Raw genomic sequence first — 17,331 nt, 5'->3', positions numbered from 1 at the left:
AGGCGCCTGCCTCTGAGAGGCGCCGCCCGGCCGCCGCTCTCCCCCTGTGGCCGCCGCTCGCTCGCTCCCTCTTTCCCTCTAGCCGCCGGCGCCGCGTCAGACCTCGATCAGGCGGGCGGGCGCTAGGACCTAGCACGCCGCACTGATATGCGGAAGTGACATCACTTCCGCATATAGAGCGGGTGCGCCTGGCGCCTTCTTACTGGTCGGGTCGCCCGCTGATTGAGGTCTGAAGCTGCTGCAAGGTGAGGGGGGAGCGGCGGCGGCAGAGGCAGCAGCGGCGGGAGGGGAGGGTTGGGTGCGCTCCTGTCACTACCTAAACGGGGACCCTATACCCCCTGGCTACCTATCCTGGGCACATATTACCCCCTGGCTACCTATCCTGGGCACATATTACCCTCTGGCTACCTATCCTGGGCACATATTACCCCCTGGCTACCTATCCTGGGCACATATTACCCCCTGGCTACCTATCCTGGGCACATATTACCCCCTGGCTACCTATCCTGGGCACATTTTACCCCCTGGCTACCTATCCTGGGCACATATTACCCCCTGGCTACCTATCCTGGGCACATATTACCCTCTGGCTACCTATCATGGGCACATATTACCCTCTGGCTACCTATCCTGGGCACATATTATCCTCTGGCTACCTAACCTGGGCACATATTACCCCCTGGCTACCTATCCTGGGCACATATTACCCCCTGGCTACCTATCCTGGGCACATGATACCCCCTGGCTACCTATCCTGGGCACATGATACCCCCTGGCTACCTATCCTGGGCACATAATACCCCCTGGCTACCTATCCTGGGCACATAATACCCCCTGGCTACCTATCCTGGGCACATAATACCCCCTGGCTACCTATCCTGGGCACATAATACCCCCTGGCTACCTATCCTGGGCACATAATACCCCCTGGCTACCTATCCTGGGCACATAATACCCCCTGGCTACCTATCCTGGGCACATATACCCCCTGGCTACCTATCCTGGGCACATATACCCCCTGGCTACCTATCCTGGGCACATATACCCCCTGGCTACCTATCCTGGGCACATATACCCCCTGGCTACCTATCCTGGGCACATATACCCCCTGGCTACCTATCCTGGGCACATATACCCCCTGGCTACCTATCCTGGGCACATATACCCCCTGGCTACCTATCCTGGGCACATATACCCCCTGGCTACCTATCCCGGGCACATATACCCCCTGGCTACCTATCCCGGGCACATATACCCCCTGGCTACCTATCCCGGGCACATATACCCCCTGGCTACCTATCCCGGGCACATATACCCCCTGGCTACCTATCCCGGGCACATATACCCCCTGGCTACCTATCCCGGGGACACTGGCTGTTTGTCGTTATGTGCATTTGCTGGTGAAAAGCAGTCTCTTGTTATGTGCATTTGCTGGTGAAAAGCAGTCTCTTGTTATGTGCATTTGCTGGTGAAAAGCAGTCTCTTGTTATGTGCATTTGCTGGTGAAAAGCAGTCTCTTGTTATGTGCATTTGCTGGTGAAAAGCAGTCTCTTGTTATGTGCATTTGCTGGTGAAAAGCAGTCTCTTGTTATGTGCATTTGCTGGTGAAAAGCAGTCTCTTGTTATGTGCATTTGCTGGTGAAAAGCAGTCTCTTGTTATGTGCATTTGCTGGTGAAAAGCAGTCTCTTGTTATGTGCATTTGCTGGTGAAAAGCAGTCTCTTGTTATGTGCATTTGCTGGTGAAAAGCAGTCTCTTGTTATGTGCATTTGCTGGTGAAAAGCAGTCTCTTGTTATGTGCATTTGCTGGTGAAAAGCAGTCTCTTGTTATGTGCATTTGCTGGTGAAAAGCAGTCTCTTGTTATGTGCATTTGCTGGTGAAAAGCAGTCTCACGTTATGTGCATTTGCTGGTGAAAAGCAGTCTCTCGTTATGTGCATTTGCTGGTGAAAAGCAGTCTCTCGTTATGTGCATTTGCTGGGGAAAAGCAGTCTCTCGTTATGTGCATTTGCTGGGGAAAAGCAGTCTCTCGTTATGTGCATTTGCTGGGGAAAAGCAGTCTCTCGTTATGTGCATTTACATGGGGAAAAGCAGTCTCTCGTTATGTGCATTTACATGGGGAAAAGCTGTCTCTCGTTATGTGCATTTACATGGGGAAAAGCTGTCTCTCGTTATGTGCATTTACATGGGGAAAAGCTGTCTCTCGTTATGTGCATTTACATGGGGAAAAGCTGTCTCTTATGTGCATTTAGTGGGGAATTTTTGTCAGTAAAAATCTTTTGTCAGTAAATTTTTAGGTATTTGTCAGTAAAAAATAACGTGAAAGGTTGGCAACACTGGCAGGCTGTGTGGCGCAACGGAAAAGATACAGGCAGCCCACCTTGGGCTTGGCAGGGGGGAGGAGCCGACGTCAGCGAGTGAGAGTAGGGTGGCCGCAGGCAGCCATAAATACGCAGTGTGTGACTGCGTCGCACTCGCAGAGCCTCTCAGCCTGAGTCAGTCCAGAGACTAGCAGACTCGCAGGAAGCCAAAGCCAGCCAGGAGCAAGCCCATGGAAGAGGGGTAGGAATGGGGTATCACATGCATGCGTAAAGAGGTGGAAGGTGTGGGTGTGATTAGGAAGGACATGGGTGTGGTTATGTGGTTGGGCGCGGTTAATTTAACCACTCCCATAGGCGCCAGAGAAAATCTTGCACCCAGGTGCCAGGCACCCCAGGCTCACCCCTGACTGGCACTATAAAAGCATTCTGCTCCCAGAATGCTTTGCTGGACATTTCCCTTCCATGGTCTGTTCCTGATGGACACTGCTGGAGTGTCAGCCATGCTACTTCTCGTTGAAGATTAGTTTAGAGTTATTCGTGGGACTGCGCTAGGCAGATTCCCTAGTCTAGTTAGGATTGTATTATTTGTATTGCCTGTTCTGTCTGTCTGTGGGGTGCTAACCAGAGCAGCGGTTGCTACTGGTAGGCCCTTCTGTTCTGTTATTATCTTCTCTGGATCGCACTAGTCTCTTTGCGCTAGTGCTGTGGATCCTTCTGTTCTGTCTTCTGGGATCGTGCTAGCCACTTTTCGCTAGCGCTGGGGATCCTTCTGTTCTGTCTCCTGGGATCGCGCTAGCTACTTTTCGCTAGCGCTGGGGATCCTTCTGTTCTGTCTTCTGGGATCGCACTAGCCACTTTTCGCTAGCGCTGGGGATCCTTCTGTTCTGCTACTCTGTCTCCTGGGATCGTGCTAGCTACTTTTCGCTAGTGCTGGGGATCCTTCTGTTCTGTCTTCTGGGATCGCGCTAGCCACTTTTCGCTAGCGCTGGGGATCCTTCTGTCACTTGTCCCTGTGTTCGTGTGTCTGTCTTGTCTGCTGCGCTTGCTGGAGGCTCGGTGAGGTAACCGTTAAGCAAGCGCTCGTGTCCTCTGTTTCATGTTTGTCTGTTAATGGTTAGTTAGGCGTGCTTGTCTCTATTGTGCTTATCACGTGGAGACCGCGCATAACCTCGTGCACTGTTGCGAATGAGTGCGGTGTTCGCGGTTAGCTAGCGTTTGTTGTTTTCCGCATCTCCTTATTGTATTATTTGCTGTGCCTTTGCTACTCTCGTGCTCCGCCTTGGTAACCTTGTGTCACGTCTGGCGATCGCACCTCTCGCGATCGCGTTCCTGCTTCTTATCTGCTGTGGTGTGTGCACAGTCGCGGGTTGGCGACTAATTTTATGCACACACACACAATCTGTCTCTGTGCTCACTGTCAATCGCTTCTCTTGCGATTGCGTTTCTTCCCTTCGTACAATTCCTGTCTGGCGTGTGTGGTAGGGCAGAGGAGCTGTTCCTCTGCACTCCACAGCTCCACCTGCCGACAGGAATTTCCCTCTGCGGGTGCATAGCACCTAGCCTGGGTGTCCGCAATAATACGCTTGTGGAGGAAATCCGCCGCCTCAGCGCACGTCTGGTGCGCTGACCACGGAGACGATTCCACAATCGTTACAGTCACTCTTAGTTTGTGTCGCTGTGGAAAACAGGCAATGATTATTCCTGATATCTGCAGCTAATTGCTCCTGCAGGAAGGGGAATGTAACTAGGTTTCTATACTGAAAAAATAAATAGTTACCTCAGGGAATTAACCTTTTTAATATGTATATCAAGAGCCTATATTACTGTTACTTTTTAAATTATAAGCTTGTAATTAGTGATGGATGCAAAACTGAAAAAAATGCACCTTTATTTCCAAATAAAATATTGGCACCATACATTGTACTACAGGAAATATTTTAAACGTTGAAATAACCGGGATAAATGGGCAAAAAAATGTGAGAGTTGTAATTACGGTAGCATTTATTATTTTGAAACTATAATGGCCAAAAACTGAGAAATAATGATTTTTTTTCCATTATCTTTTCTTATTATTCCCATTAAAATGCATTTATAATAAAATAATTCTTAGCAAAAAGTACCACCCAAAGAAAGCCTAATTGGTGGTGAAAAAAACAATGTATAGATCATTTCAGTGTGATAAGTACTGATCAAGTTATTGGCAGATGAAAGGATGCAGCGCTGAAAGGTAAAAATTGTTGTGGTATTTAAAGGACCACTATTGCGAAAATCGTAAAATTTAAAATACTTGTAAATGCATACAAATAAGAAGTACATTTTCTACAGAGTAAAATGAGCTATAAATTTATTTTCTCCTATGTTGCTGACACTTACAGTAGGTAGTAGAAATCTGACAGAACCGACAGGTTTTGGGCTAGTTTATCTCTTCATGGGGGATTCTCAGGAAAGCTTTTATTCTTTATCCACTTCGCCCTATCTGGACGGATATATCCGTCCAGATAGGCACTGCTGCTGCAGCCGTGTGGTGCGCGCGATCTAGCGTGCTCCCGCGCGCGCTCCCGCTGCCCCCCCCGATCAGTGAATAGGAATATAATTCCCATTCACCGATCTAAGTCCCCGGCCGAAATACCGAAGTTTTCTCATCAGAGAGCGCGGTATTTCTGCCCGTACAGAGTCTCCCCAGCCTCTTTATACTTCCTGGATGCGCGATTGTTCGCATCCAGGAATTATTTGAATGTGGCCATCTTGTGGCCAAATAGTAAACTGCACCCTCTAACCGCCACAAATGGCCTTGCTTACATTAACTGCCACCCTCCCGCGCTCTGTGACTCTGGCTCAGCCATGGCTATCTTATCGAGCGCTCCTTCCACTACACTATGGACCTCAGAGACAACGCACTTCTTTATTGCCAGGCTCATCTGGCCAGTACTTGTTTTTTTTTTTTTTATATACGGTAACTGTTTTATAACTGTTTTTTATTGCTTTCTATAAATTACGTTTAGGTGGTTTATCATTATATTACAGTCACCCTAGCTACGTGTAAGATGTAATTCCCTCCTCTTCCTCCCCTCATACCCATCCTCTCTCTGCCCATACCTTTAGACCACCGTGCGTGGCCTTCCGTCACTGAGCACCCCCTTTCCCTCCCTACCCTACCTCCTCCCCCCATTGGTATCCCCCTACACATTAGGACTTCGATTAAGCTGAAATGCCTGTTCTATACTACCAAGCGGACTATCTGTGCCCCGGCAGCCCATCAGTTCAGGGCCCCTCTCTTACCTAACATCTCTATCAGAACAGTGAGTATTGTACTTTCCACATAGGCCCTTCTCATTGCCCCTCTTAAATTCTCCCTCACTTAGTACAACACTTTATGCTTTCCCCTAGAGGGCACCATTGCATCAATTTTGATAAGATCACACAGACAATATGCATACACGTACTTGCTTTTCAAGATACCGTGTGTTCCTGGATTTTGGCTTCCGGGGCCCAGATGGTCCTTTATTTTTTATAGTATGGATGCTTATTATTACTAATGAAATAGGTCCCAGCAATTGCCCCTCAACATCTCAGGTATACATTACTATTACTGCTAAGCTCACCAATATTAATATAAGATGATTGTAATAACTCTGCGTTCTCTCCCCCCTCCCCTCCCCCCCCCCCTACCCTTCCTGTTCCCATACATGGATGACTGTATACAACATGTCTTTGTTTTCTTGTATATAAGCTCTTTATAAGGTATACCACTTGCTCAGCTACTGGTTGCACTCCCCAATTTTGACAATTTTTGCCTACCTTTTTTACGCTCCACCAAAATAACATAATCTACCAACCTTTTGCCGACAACCAGTAGGTGATCAAGCCCTTAAATTTTCGACCTTGCGTTATGCAATGTCATTATGATACACCGCTTATGTACCTGACCGTTAAGGTCAATCATTTATAGTTTTTAGCTGCACCCACTCTTCTGCTGGCTAACAGAAAGTTTCCCCCCTTTTCCCCCCCCCCCTTTACCATAGTCACTGGGCGTCTACTACCAGTCCGATACTTTTGTTGAGCCAGCAGGGCAGTCGGTCAACACACGTTTCCCCAATGTTCTCTTTTAGGTTCCCCTTCACCTGGAACCCCGCTCTCATTGAGCTTGCTCTGATATTGGCCTACGTCTGGTCAAACTCTCAGACCTCCTTGACCTCCAGGTACACTGTTGGTCATTTCCCCCAGGTCCTTCCTGAGCCCTCTTTCCTCTGGATTGACCTCCACTCCTTTTCTTGTCTCTTTTCACTCTCTCTTTACTCTTTGTCCTTCTCCTCTTCTCTTTTGGTCTCCCGGCCCGCAGTCCCACATTTTCAGGTTCTCCATCATCTTAACCCTCCATGAACTCCCACGCATTTAAATTATTTTCACACAATGTCCAGGGCTTTGGATCCCCTCATAAACGCTCTAAAGCTTTCACTTACTACAAAGCCTGTCAAGCAGATGTGGTCTGTTTACAGGAAACTAGACTAGACCAATCCTCCAGCCCTAGGTACTTGAGTAGACATTTCCCCTCAGCGTATTTCGCCTGTGCCCGCACCAAGGTCAGAGGTGTCATTATTGCCTTCCGGAAAAACTTCCCGTTTATTTGCACAAAACAAATTGCGGACCCAACAGGTAGATACCTTATATTAACGGGCTCACTTTATGATAGAGACATTACTTTCGCCTCCTACTACGCCCCCAACGCCCACCAATCTAATTTTTACTCTCACTTCCTCCAAGTCCTTACATCACATGGCTCTGGACAAATAATTATAGCCGGTGACACTAACGCTACCCTTAATCCTAAGATGGACAGACAGAGGAATGCTCCCTCTGCTTCTACTTCTGAAACAGTAGACTTGCATGGCTCCAAAATCAAGTCATTGCTTGACAGATATGGCTATGTAGATGTCTGGAGGGAACTCTATCCCACCACCAAGGACTTTACCTTTTACTCCAATGCCCACGACAGCTTCAGTCGCATAGACCACATATTTGTCCAGCAGAAATACTTACATTTAGCTCCAGCTGCCAAAATACACACCACCCCATGGTCTGACCACTCACCAATCTCAATCTGCTGCTCATTCTCACTCCCAATCACCAGAGAATTCCACTGGCGCCTCAATGACTCCATGCTTTCTAAGGAAGAGCTAACCAACCAACTTAAGGAGAGGATCGAGGAATTTTTCACCGACAATACTGGCTCGGTATCTTCCTCTTTGACCTTATGGGAGGCCCATAAAGCCACCATTAGGGGCACTTTAATCGGAATGGCTAGCTTACTTAAGCGCCAACGCAACCAGAAAATTGCTGACCTGACTTCTAAACTGGAAGACGCTGAGAGCACCTGGAAGCAACGCCCCTCTCGTATTAACAGGCTCATTAAAGACAAAATTCGCACCGAACTAGACCTACTCCTTACTGATAACGTTGAATGCCAACTACGTTGGAGAAAACATCACTACTATTATAATGCCAACAAACCCCTAGCCCCCTTAGCCCGACGCCTTAAAAATAAACCCCTACACCCTACCATGCTAAGAGTGTATGACAACTCCGGTCAAATAACCGCTAACCCTCGGAAAATAGTAGACTTATTTGCTAAATTCCTCTCTGACTTATATACTAATACCCCTGCCACTTCTGACGCAACGATCGCCAACTTTCTAGATCAAGTAAATCTCCCTAAACTCGATCAGTCCACCACCACTACCCTTAGTGCCCCCATCACCGTCCCCGAAGTTTTATCCGCCATTAAGACTCTTAAGATCAATAAGACCCCAGGCCCTGATGGCTTCTCTGCCCAATATTATAAAAAATTAGCCCCTTTACTGGCTCCCACCCTAACTTCCTGCTATAATGAACTGCGAGAGGAAAAATCCCCCCCTCCTTCTATGCTAACAGCCCACATCTCCATGATCCCCAAAGTCGAGCAAGATTGCCATGCACTACACCAATTTCGCCCTATATCGCTCATTAACGTCGACCTTAAATTACTTGGGAAAATATTAGCCCTACGTCTGAATAAAGTCCTCCCAAAACTGATCCACCGAGACCAAGTGGGATTCGTCCCAGGTAGGCAGGCCGAGGACGGTACCAGACGGGCTATCCTTTTAGCCCATTATCTACATTCCCGTAAGATCCCGAGTGTAGCTTTATCACTAGACATTTTTAAAGCATTCGATACCCTCTCATGGGATTACCTGAAGCAAGCACTAGATAGATGGGGCCTAGACTCTCACTTTCTGAACTGGGTTAGTGGTCTATACTCCTCCCCCACAGCCTCAGTACGTTTCTCTGGTCACAGCTCACAATCTTTCCCAATAAAACGAGGCACACGGCAGGGTTGCCCGCTCTCCCCCCTGCTCTTTATCCTGGCCCTGGAACCTTTCGCATGCCTTTTGCGAGATAATATTGACATTAAAGGTGTAGAAAGGGCGGGTATTCACCATAAACTCCTAATGTTTGCGGACGACACCCTCTTATTTTTAACACAGCCCCATATATCTATCCCAAATGCTTTACGCGCCTTTACACAGTTTGCCCAGGTCTCGGGTCTAAAGATTAATATAGCTAAATCCAAGGCCCTAAGCGTCTCATTGCCTCAACAGCTCTCTACCCAACTAAAAGACTCATGCCCTTTCACTTGGGTCCACTCCCTGCCATACCTAGGCATCACCCTAACCCCTAATTATGCCTCACTATTCGCAGCTAATTACCCCCCATTACTAAAGTCCTTATCTTCACTCACAGACAGTTGGTCCTCTATTCCCCTCTCCTGGTTGGGGAAAATAAACTCAATCAAGATGTCCTTTCTACCCAAACTTTTATATTTTTTTCGCACCCTCCCAGTTAAAGTGCCTAATCATTACCTGCGCATCTTTCAACACAGGATACAATCCTTCATATGGGGCCACAAGCATCCCCGAGTCAATAAATCTACTTTATACGCTCACAAACTCGATGGAGGACTCGGAGTTCCACAGATTTGCTCATACTATCGAGCAGCAACCATCACGCAGCTAACCCGCCTATACCAAATCCACGATACCCCCCTGTGGGTCTTCCTCGAAATACCTGATTGCGCCCCTCAACTCCCGAGCACCCTTCTCGGGCTACCCCAGAGAATGCGGCCTCCATCTCTTAGCCCACCCATGCTCCACAGCCTTCAGGTCTGGGACTCTGTCCGGTACGCGGCCGGTCTCCTCTCTCCCCATCTTCCACTATTACCTCTTATCAACAATCCTCTTTTTACCCCAGGTCTTGACAACCCGACGGCCTTCGAATGGTGGGAGGGAAAGGGTCTTAGCCGAGTCACACACTTCCTTACCCCTAGGGGAGTATACTCATGGCCTGCCCTACAGGAAAGTTTTCAAGCCCCTCCCAGAGAATTCTTCCGTTATCTTCAAATAAAACACTGGATACAATCTCTCATTCGGAATAAAGACCCCCCCTACGGTACTACACCCTATGAAAATATATGCTTACACCGCCCAAACTCAAAAGGACTAATTTCCACTATTTATGCTTTTCTCACTCGCCCTGACCGCCCCCACACCCATTCTTATCTTACTAAATGGGATGCAGACCTCCCAGGCACAAGGGACAGGGAGGATTGGCTAGGTATCTGGAGTACAATACCCCGTTGTTCCTCTAATTTACACACAGTTGAGGCCGCCTACAAAGTCATGACCCGCTGGTACTTAGTACCGGCAAGAATAGCCAAAGTGTTCCCCTCAGCCAACCCCTTTTGTTTCCGAGGCTGTAGGACTTTAGGCGACATGATGCATATTTGGTGGACTTGCCCCCGCTTGACGAGATTCTGGTGCCAAGTATACAGGTTGCTCTCAGCTCTCTTCCATATCTCCATTCCCAAAGACCCCTGGCAGGCTCTTCTACATGGAAAGGTGGAGTCACTGACCTCCTCCCAAAACAAGCTAGCCTCTCTTGTCTTCTCAGCAGCCTCCATGACCATAGCTGCCAATTGGAAAAAACCCTCGGTCAACATTAACGAGGTCAAATCTCGGCTCAATTCCTTCATGATTAACGAGAAACTATCTAGTATACTAAATGACACCCATAAAAAATTTGGGAAGATCTGGGACCCCTGGATTCAGCTCGAACACCCACACATGGAGAGTTCCTCGATAACTAGACTGTGAGCCGGGACCTTCCCCCTTCACCTCTTTTCTCTACTTCCTTCTTTCCTTCTCTCTCTTTCTCTTTCTCCCCTCCCCCCTCTCCATCTCCCACTTGTTCTTTTTTTTTTGTTGTTTTTTTTTTTTTGTTTTTTGTTTTGTTTTGTTTCTCTTCTCCTGCTGAGACAACATCTGCGACCTCTTTCCCCGGTGCCTCATCTATCGCTGGACGATGGGCACCAGAGGTCCCAATCTCTCCTGGTTACAATCCAGGACTTCCTCCCCATGGACCTACAGCACACCCCAGATAGCTGGGCTTAGCCCTCTGGGGTGCACTCTCAACTTTCATACGCCTCCCCCATGTTAATTGCATACAACTGTCCACATAACTTCTACCGTTTATACTGTTATGATGTGCATTATCTATTTGTATGTCATGTTGATTGATTGTCAGCTTTTTTTCTTTCTGTTGTGCTGTACTCAATCTAAAATTCTTTAAAATTCAATAAAATCTTTGAAATACAAATAGTAAACTGCACCCACATACATCCATTAAATAAAAAAAATACATTATATTGCATCTAAAATTAGCTATTTACCTCACAAACCAAAATTACCCAAATACATTTTTTTATTAAAAATTTTTTTTTTTAAATTACAATAAAAAAAAAACTACATAAATCGTTACCTAAGGGTCTGAACTTTTTAAATATACATGTCAAGAGAGTATCTTATTAAATTTTTTAAAATTATAGGCTTGTAAATAGTGATGGACGCAAACTGAAAAAATGCACCTTTATTTCTAAATAAAATATCGGTGCCATAAATTGTGATAGGGACGTAATTTAAACGGTGTAATAAGCGGGACAAATGGGCACATAAAATACATGGGTTTTAATTACTGTAGCATGTATTAATTTTAAACTATAATGGCCAAAAACTGAGAAATAATGAATTTTTTCCATTTCTATCTTAATTTTCCTGTTAAGATGGATTTAAAAAAAAAATAATTCTTAGCAAAATGTACCACCCAAAGAAAGCCTAATTAGTGGCGGAAAAAACGAGATATAGATAAATCAATTTTGATAAGTAGCGATAAAGTTATTAGCGAATCAATGGGAGGTGAACATTGCTCGGATGCATAAGATTTTCGAAGCTGTAGGCTGAAGTGGTTAAAAAGACCCCCCCCTGAAAATGATTTATACAATGATGCTGGTCAGCCTCCCTGCCCGTTGCACACTTTTTTTGGCAGTTGAATGGTTCAACTGCTATTGTGCTTTTGAAAATAAACAAAACCCTGAGAATCAATGTCAGAATGTCAGCGGAGAAAGGGGAAGACGGAGAAGAGGCAGCTCCTTTCAGATAAGCATGGCCTCCTCCTCCTTATTCGACCGAAATGGTCAAATTTGTGATTTCGGGGGAACTGGTACTTCCAGAGAAATGGCATGGGGAGAGATCATCAACTGTCACTTAAAGGTAAAAGCGCCAATCTTTAACTACTTAAAGAGAACCCGAGGTTGGTTTGACAAATCATATTAAGACACAGAGGCAAGTTGTGTATACAATGACCAGCTGATTGCGCGCGCTCCCGTGCGTGTTCTCGTTGCTGCCCATTAGCCCGTAGATCAATGAATGGGATTGCAGTTCATCTTGTGGCCAAATAGTAAAATTACACCTACATACATTTTTAATAAACATACCCACACTTACATTTATGATTAACTCCTTACTTGCCACAGTCTCCCAAAAATACCCAAATAAAACTTTTAATAACAAAATAAAAAATAAAAAAATGACAATTAAAAAAAAAAAAACATAAATAGTTACCTTAGGGTCTGAAGGTTTTTAATATGCATGTGTTGAGGGTATATTACTACGGTATTATTTTTTAACTTATGAGCTTGTAAATAGTTATGAACGCAAAACTGAAAAAAATGCACCTTTATTTCCAAATAAAATATTGGCGCCATACATTGTGATAGGGAGGTAATTTAAATGGTGTAATAACCGGGACAAATGGGTTTTAATTATGGTAGCATGTATTATTTTAAAGCTATAATGGCTGAAAACTGAGAAAAAATGAATTTTTTTCTTAAAGGACAATTGAAGTGAGGGGGATATGGAGGCTGCCATATTTCTTTCCTCTTAAACAATACCAGTTGCCTGGGTATCCTGCTGATCCTCTGCCTCTAATACGTTTAGCTATAGTCCCTGAACAAGCATGCAGATCAGATTTTCTGGCAAAATTAGCTGCATGCTGGTTTCTGGTATGATTCAGACACTACTGCAGTCAAATAGATCATTAGGACTGCCAGACAACTGGTATTGCTTAAAAGGAAATAAATATGGCAGCCTCCATATAATTCTTGCTTCAGTTTCCCTTTAATATTACCATTAAAATGCATTTAGAATAAAATAATTCTTAGCAAAATATACCACTTAAAGAGACTCCGTAACAAAAATTGCATCCTGTTTTTTATCATCCTAAATGTTCAAAAAGCTATTCTAATGTGTTCTGGCTTCCTGCAGCACTTTCTGCTATCACAGTATCTGTAATAAATCAATGTATCTTTCCCTTGTCAGACTTGTCAGCCTGTGTCTGGAAGGCTGCCAAGTTCTTCAGTGTTGTGGTTCTGCTATGAACTCCCCCTTCCAGGCCCCTCTCTGCACACTGCCTGTGTGATATTTAGATTAGTGCAGCTTCTCTCTGCTCTCTTATCTTTTACAAGCTGGATAAATTGTCCTCTGAGCTGGCTGGGCTTTCACATACTGAGGAAATTCAGACAAGGGCAAAGCTGTTTGCAGGAAGAAAAGAGCAGCCTGAAACTTCAGTGCATGAGAGATGCAGGGGGAAAGAAACACACAAATGATCTCTTGAGATTCAAAAGGAAGGGTGTATACAGCCTGCTTGTGTATGGATGTATTTTGTATGTGTGGACATACTGTACATCAACCTACTTCCTGTTTTAGTGGCCATTTTGTTTGTTTATAAACAACTTTTTAAAACTGTTTTTAACCACTTTTAATGCGGCGGGGAGCGGCGAAATTGTGACAGAGGGTAATAGGAGATGTCCCCTAACGCACTGGTATGCTTACTTTTGTGCGATTTTAACAATACAGATTCTCTTTAAAGAAAGCCTAAATAGTGGGGGAAAAAAAAAAGATCTAGATCATTTTGTTGTGATAAGCAGTGATAAAGTTATTGGTGAATGAATGCGAGGTGAAAGTTGCTCGGATGCATAAGGTGAAAAAACACTGAAGGCTGAAGTGGTTAAAAAAAATGCATCCCATTGACTTTAAAGGACAACTGAAGTTAGAAGTATATGGAGGCTGTCAGTTGCCTGGCATCCTGCTGATCTATTTTGGCTGCACTAATATCTGAATCACACCAGAAACAAGCATGCAGCTAATCTTGTCAGATCTGACAATAATGTCAAAAACACCTGATCTGCTGTATGCTTGTTCAGGGTCTATGGCTGAGTGTATTAGAGGCAGAGGAGCAGCAGAAGAGCCAGGCAATATGCATTGATTAAAAGGAAATAAATATGGCAGCCTCCCTATCCCTCACACTTCAGTGGCCCTTTAAGTCAGGTATGTGTTCAGGCCTGCCTTGAAACCAGAGGCGTATCTAGAGGGGTGCAAGCATGGCTCGTGCCATGGGCGCAACAGCACGATGGGTGCCACGGCTGCTCCCTCCTCCCTTATGCTCCACCACCATACTCAGGGATGCCTCTCGAGCATTTTACCTGCTTTTACTGGAGGGCACCTCTCATTACCTATACTGACGGGATACATGGGGGGGGGGGGGGTACTTATACTGGGGGACACCTGCAAAAACCTATATTGGGGGGATACTTATACTGGGGGAACACCTATCACACTTATGCTAAAGAAGGCTACATATACTGGAGAGACACACTAACTACCATGGCCGGATTTCTGGCAAGGCCACATAGGCCATGGCCTAGGGCACCAGATAAACAAGGGGCGGCCTGCAGACAGTGGGCATTATTTTCAGGGCATTATTTGCAAGTGTCCAAACAAATGAAAGTGGTCAGGATAACTGCACTATTAGTACCAGCTGGCATCTGCCTGTGCTGTGCTACAGGCAGCTGCAGTCCAGTAACCAAACGTTTGTGAACAGTGTGTGACTAGCAAAAAGCCAGACCTTGTCCAATGACATAGCAGCAGCTCCAGGCAGTTACAGAAGGCCGGGTCTCACACACTTGGTGTGGGGGATGAAAGGACGAGGGGCAGCACCAGCAAATAGTACAGAATACAGAAGGCAGCCTCTCACAGTACCCATTCCTTAATTATTGATTGGCCAGCGCTGTTACCCTGGAGACAGCAGTGGGTACAGGACTCACTTTTATGTGTTGCTGACCCCACCCAATGTCCAATTGTGAGCCACTTTTGACTATGTGTGTGTGGTGGAAGGCTCCCACCACGCCCATCACCTGTAGATCGCTTGATTGACCAGTTCCCCCGTGTGACATGATTGATTCACTTCACGTTGCCATGGAGACCTCGGCACTAGCCCCAATAGTGGACACCATCGGCCCAAAATTTTTTGCGTGGGTGTGTGTGTGGAAAGAGGTAGTAGGATACGGTTTCGGTTGGGGCGGCTGGTAATAGTCGGCCTTGGGCGGTAAGAAGTACAAATCCAGCCCTGCTAACTACATATACTGGAAGGGCAATCTAAACCTATTTATATTTGTAGGGCTAACTCTAGCAACCTGCAGTGAACCTCGGATACCCCCAATCACGAATTCAAGTAAATCCAGCAATGGCAGAATTAAAATCCGTATATGCCATGATTGTGATCTGGATTTTAATCGGAGCTCCGAATTTTAGCCGTGATTGCATGTAGAATCCGTGATCATGGATTTGAATTTAACATTAACAGCAAAGCCCCCATCCATGCTACAATCACCAAAATTGTATGGATTATAAAGGTGATCAGTGGCTACAAAGTAAAAAAAATGTTTTCAAAAAGACCTTATCCCTTTTGAGAAAATCGATTTTAAAGTTTCAAATGAATTAAAGTGGATCCGAGACCAAATATTGCTGCCTTCATTTTTAGCCCCCTATATATACTTTATTGGACATTCTTCCCCCCAAAATATTTTTATTTATTTATTTGATACCTAATTTTTAGTGAAACTGATGTATCCCCTCCCCCAGTGTCTGGCCAGCGCCTCGGCGTTCTGTCCTGTGCCGAAAGAGCATCTGGGAACTCAGCCAGGAGAGGAGGAGGCTTCTGCAGGAGGAGGAGGAGGGGCGTTACCAGCCAGCTCGGCCATATGCTAATGTACAGATCAGCATGGTGACTCTGTAATCAGGGAAGCGAGCAGAGTTCTGGCTGTCACAGCTCTGTATACTTCACACACAAGAGCTTCGTGCATGCTTCCTGTGTGTGTACTATACAGTAGAGATGGGAAGTTCGGATCTTTTCAATGATCCGGATGATTCGAATCAGATCATTGAAAAGATCTGGATCTTTGATCCGAATCTCGGATCATTTTACTACCGAAGCATTCGGGGGTGAAATGAATAGCAGGACAGGTCTTTCCCTGCTGTGGACAGGAGAAGGGGAGGGGGGTGGACACACAGAGAAGGGGAGAAGATGGACAGAGGGCAGGGAGTGGACAGAGAAGGGAGGAGGGACGAGCAGAGAGCAGAAATGTTTGCTTGCACACAATACCCACATGCTGCAATCATATGCTTTACATGTATTTCACCTATATGCTCATCTGTGTACTTTGAAAGCAAACGTCGCACAGTGAAAAAATAGCATTCCCCAAAGCATTCCCAGAAGTAAAGTGCAGCTGTTTAGAGCGAGTGCAGGAGGATCATATTGCGCTGCAATCACAGTGCCTGCAAAGTTACTGAGCTGAGCTGAGCTGAGCCAAAAGCTACCAATGTGTTCACTGTGCACAACTACAGAACAGACAGCCTATAATGGGCAGCACGTTACAGCCAGTATGTGTGCTCTACACATATCTGGCAGTGGCACCCTCAAGGTGCCTCCCCTCCAACAGAGCGATCCATCTCAGCTCTGCTTCCAGGACCCCGCAGCACGCTGAGAGGGGGCATGTCGCTCCTGCCCCCGCCCCTTTTGCGATCCGAATCACTCATTTTGATGATTCGGATGATTCGACTCACAAAATAGATTCGGATCAAAGATCCGAATCGTTCATGATCCGGACAACACTACTATACAGCGCTGTGACAGGGCACTGCTTGCCTCGCTGGTTACATGGAGTCTCTGTGCTGATCTGCAGAGATGTGCCCGGCCAGTGTAAACATCAACCAGGAGGCACAGAGATCAGAGCTGGCTTCCATGAGCTGCAGACTCCCGGACACTTCACAGAGTTCATGACCTCTCCAGCCCCCAGACAGCCAGCATGTTTCTGCAGAGGAAGGGGGAAGCAGCTGGTGATTTATTCACAAAAAATGTAACCTGTTAGTTGCTGGATTGTGCTGCTGCTTACTCATCTTCATCATCATAGCTTTCCTCTCTTTCTAACTTCTCTTGTGTTCAGTTTGCTTCTTTATCTCCTCTTCCCTCTCCTGAATTCCCCTTTCCTCTCTTAGGGCCCTTTTCCACTAGCGCGTTTGCGCTGGCCGAATCGTGAAGTCGCAAACCGATAGCGATTTTACAATCGCTACGGTTTGCTTTTTAACATAGGAATCGCGGTAGGTCATTTCCACTACCGCGATTCGTTTTTGACGGGAAAGCGAACGCGCGGCAGAGCGATATTTGCCACGATTTTGCTATGCAGTGCATAGCAAAATCGCGGCCGTAAACGTCGGGAAATCGCCGGAATTGCGATTCAGCAATCGCTAG

At 46.0% G+C, this 17,331-nt stretch overlaps 1 protein-coding gene across 2 annotated transcripts in view; it reads left to right on the top strand.

Moving 5' to 3' along the window:
* SLC22A18 (solute carrier family 22 member 18) overlaps nt 1-17,331 on the top strand; it is a 117,086-nt gene that overhangs the window by 9,631 nt on the left and 90,124 nt on the right. Inside the window, exon 1 of one of the 2 annotated variants that reach the window (XM_068261232.1) lies at nt 11,818-11,957. The exons of the other annotated variant lie outside the window; for it this stretch is intronic. Coding sequence (XP_068117333.1) covers nt 11,850-11,957 — 108 coding nt within the window. The 5' untranslated portion in view covers nt 11,818-11,849. Of the gene's footprint in view, nt 1-11,817; nt 11,958-17,331 lie in introns of those variants that run through there. 2 annotated transcript variants of the gene reach the window in all.

Source organism: Hyperolius riggenbachi, chromosome 11, assembly GCF_040937935.1.
Source record: "Hyperolius riggenbachi isolate aHypRig1 chromosome 11, aHypRig1.pri, whole genome shotgun sequence".
NCBI classification, from domain to species: domain Eukaryota; kingdom Metazoa; phylum Chordata; class Amphibia; order Anura; family Hyperoliidae; genus Hyperolius; species Hyperolius riggenbachi.
This window is presented reverse-complemented; position numbering and strand designations above follow the sequence as displayed.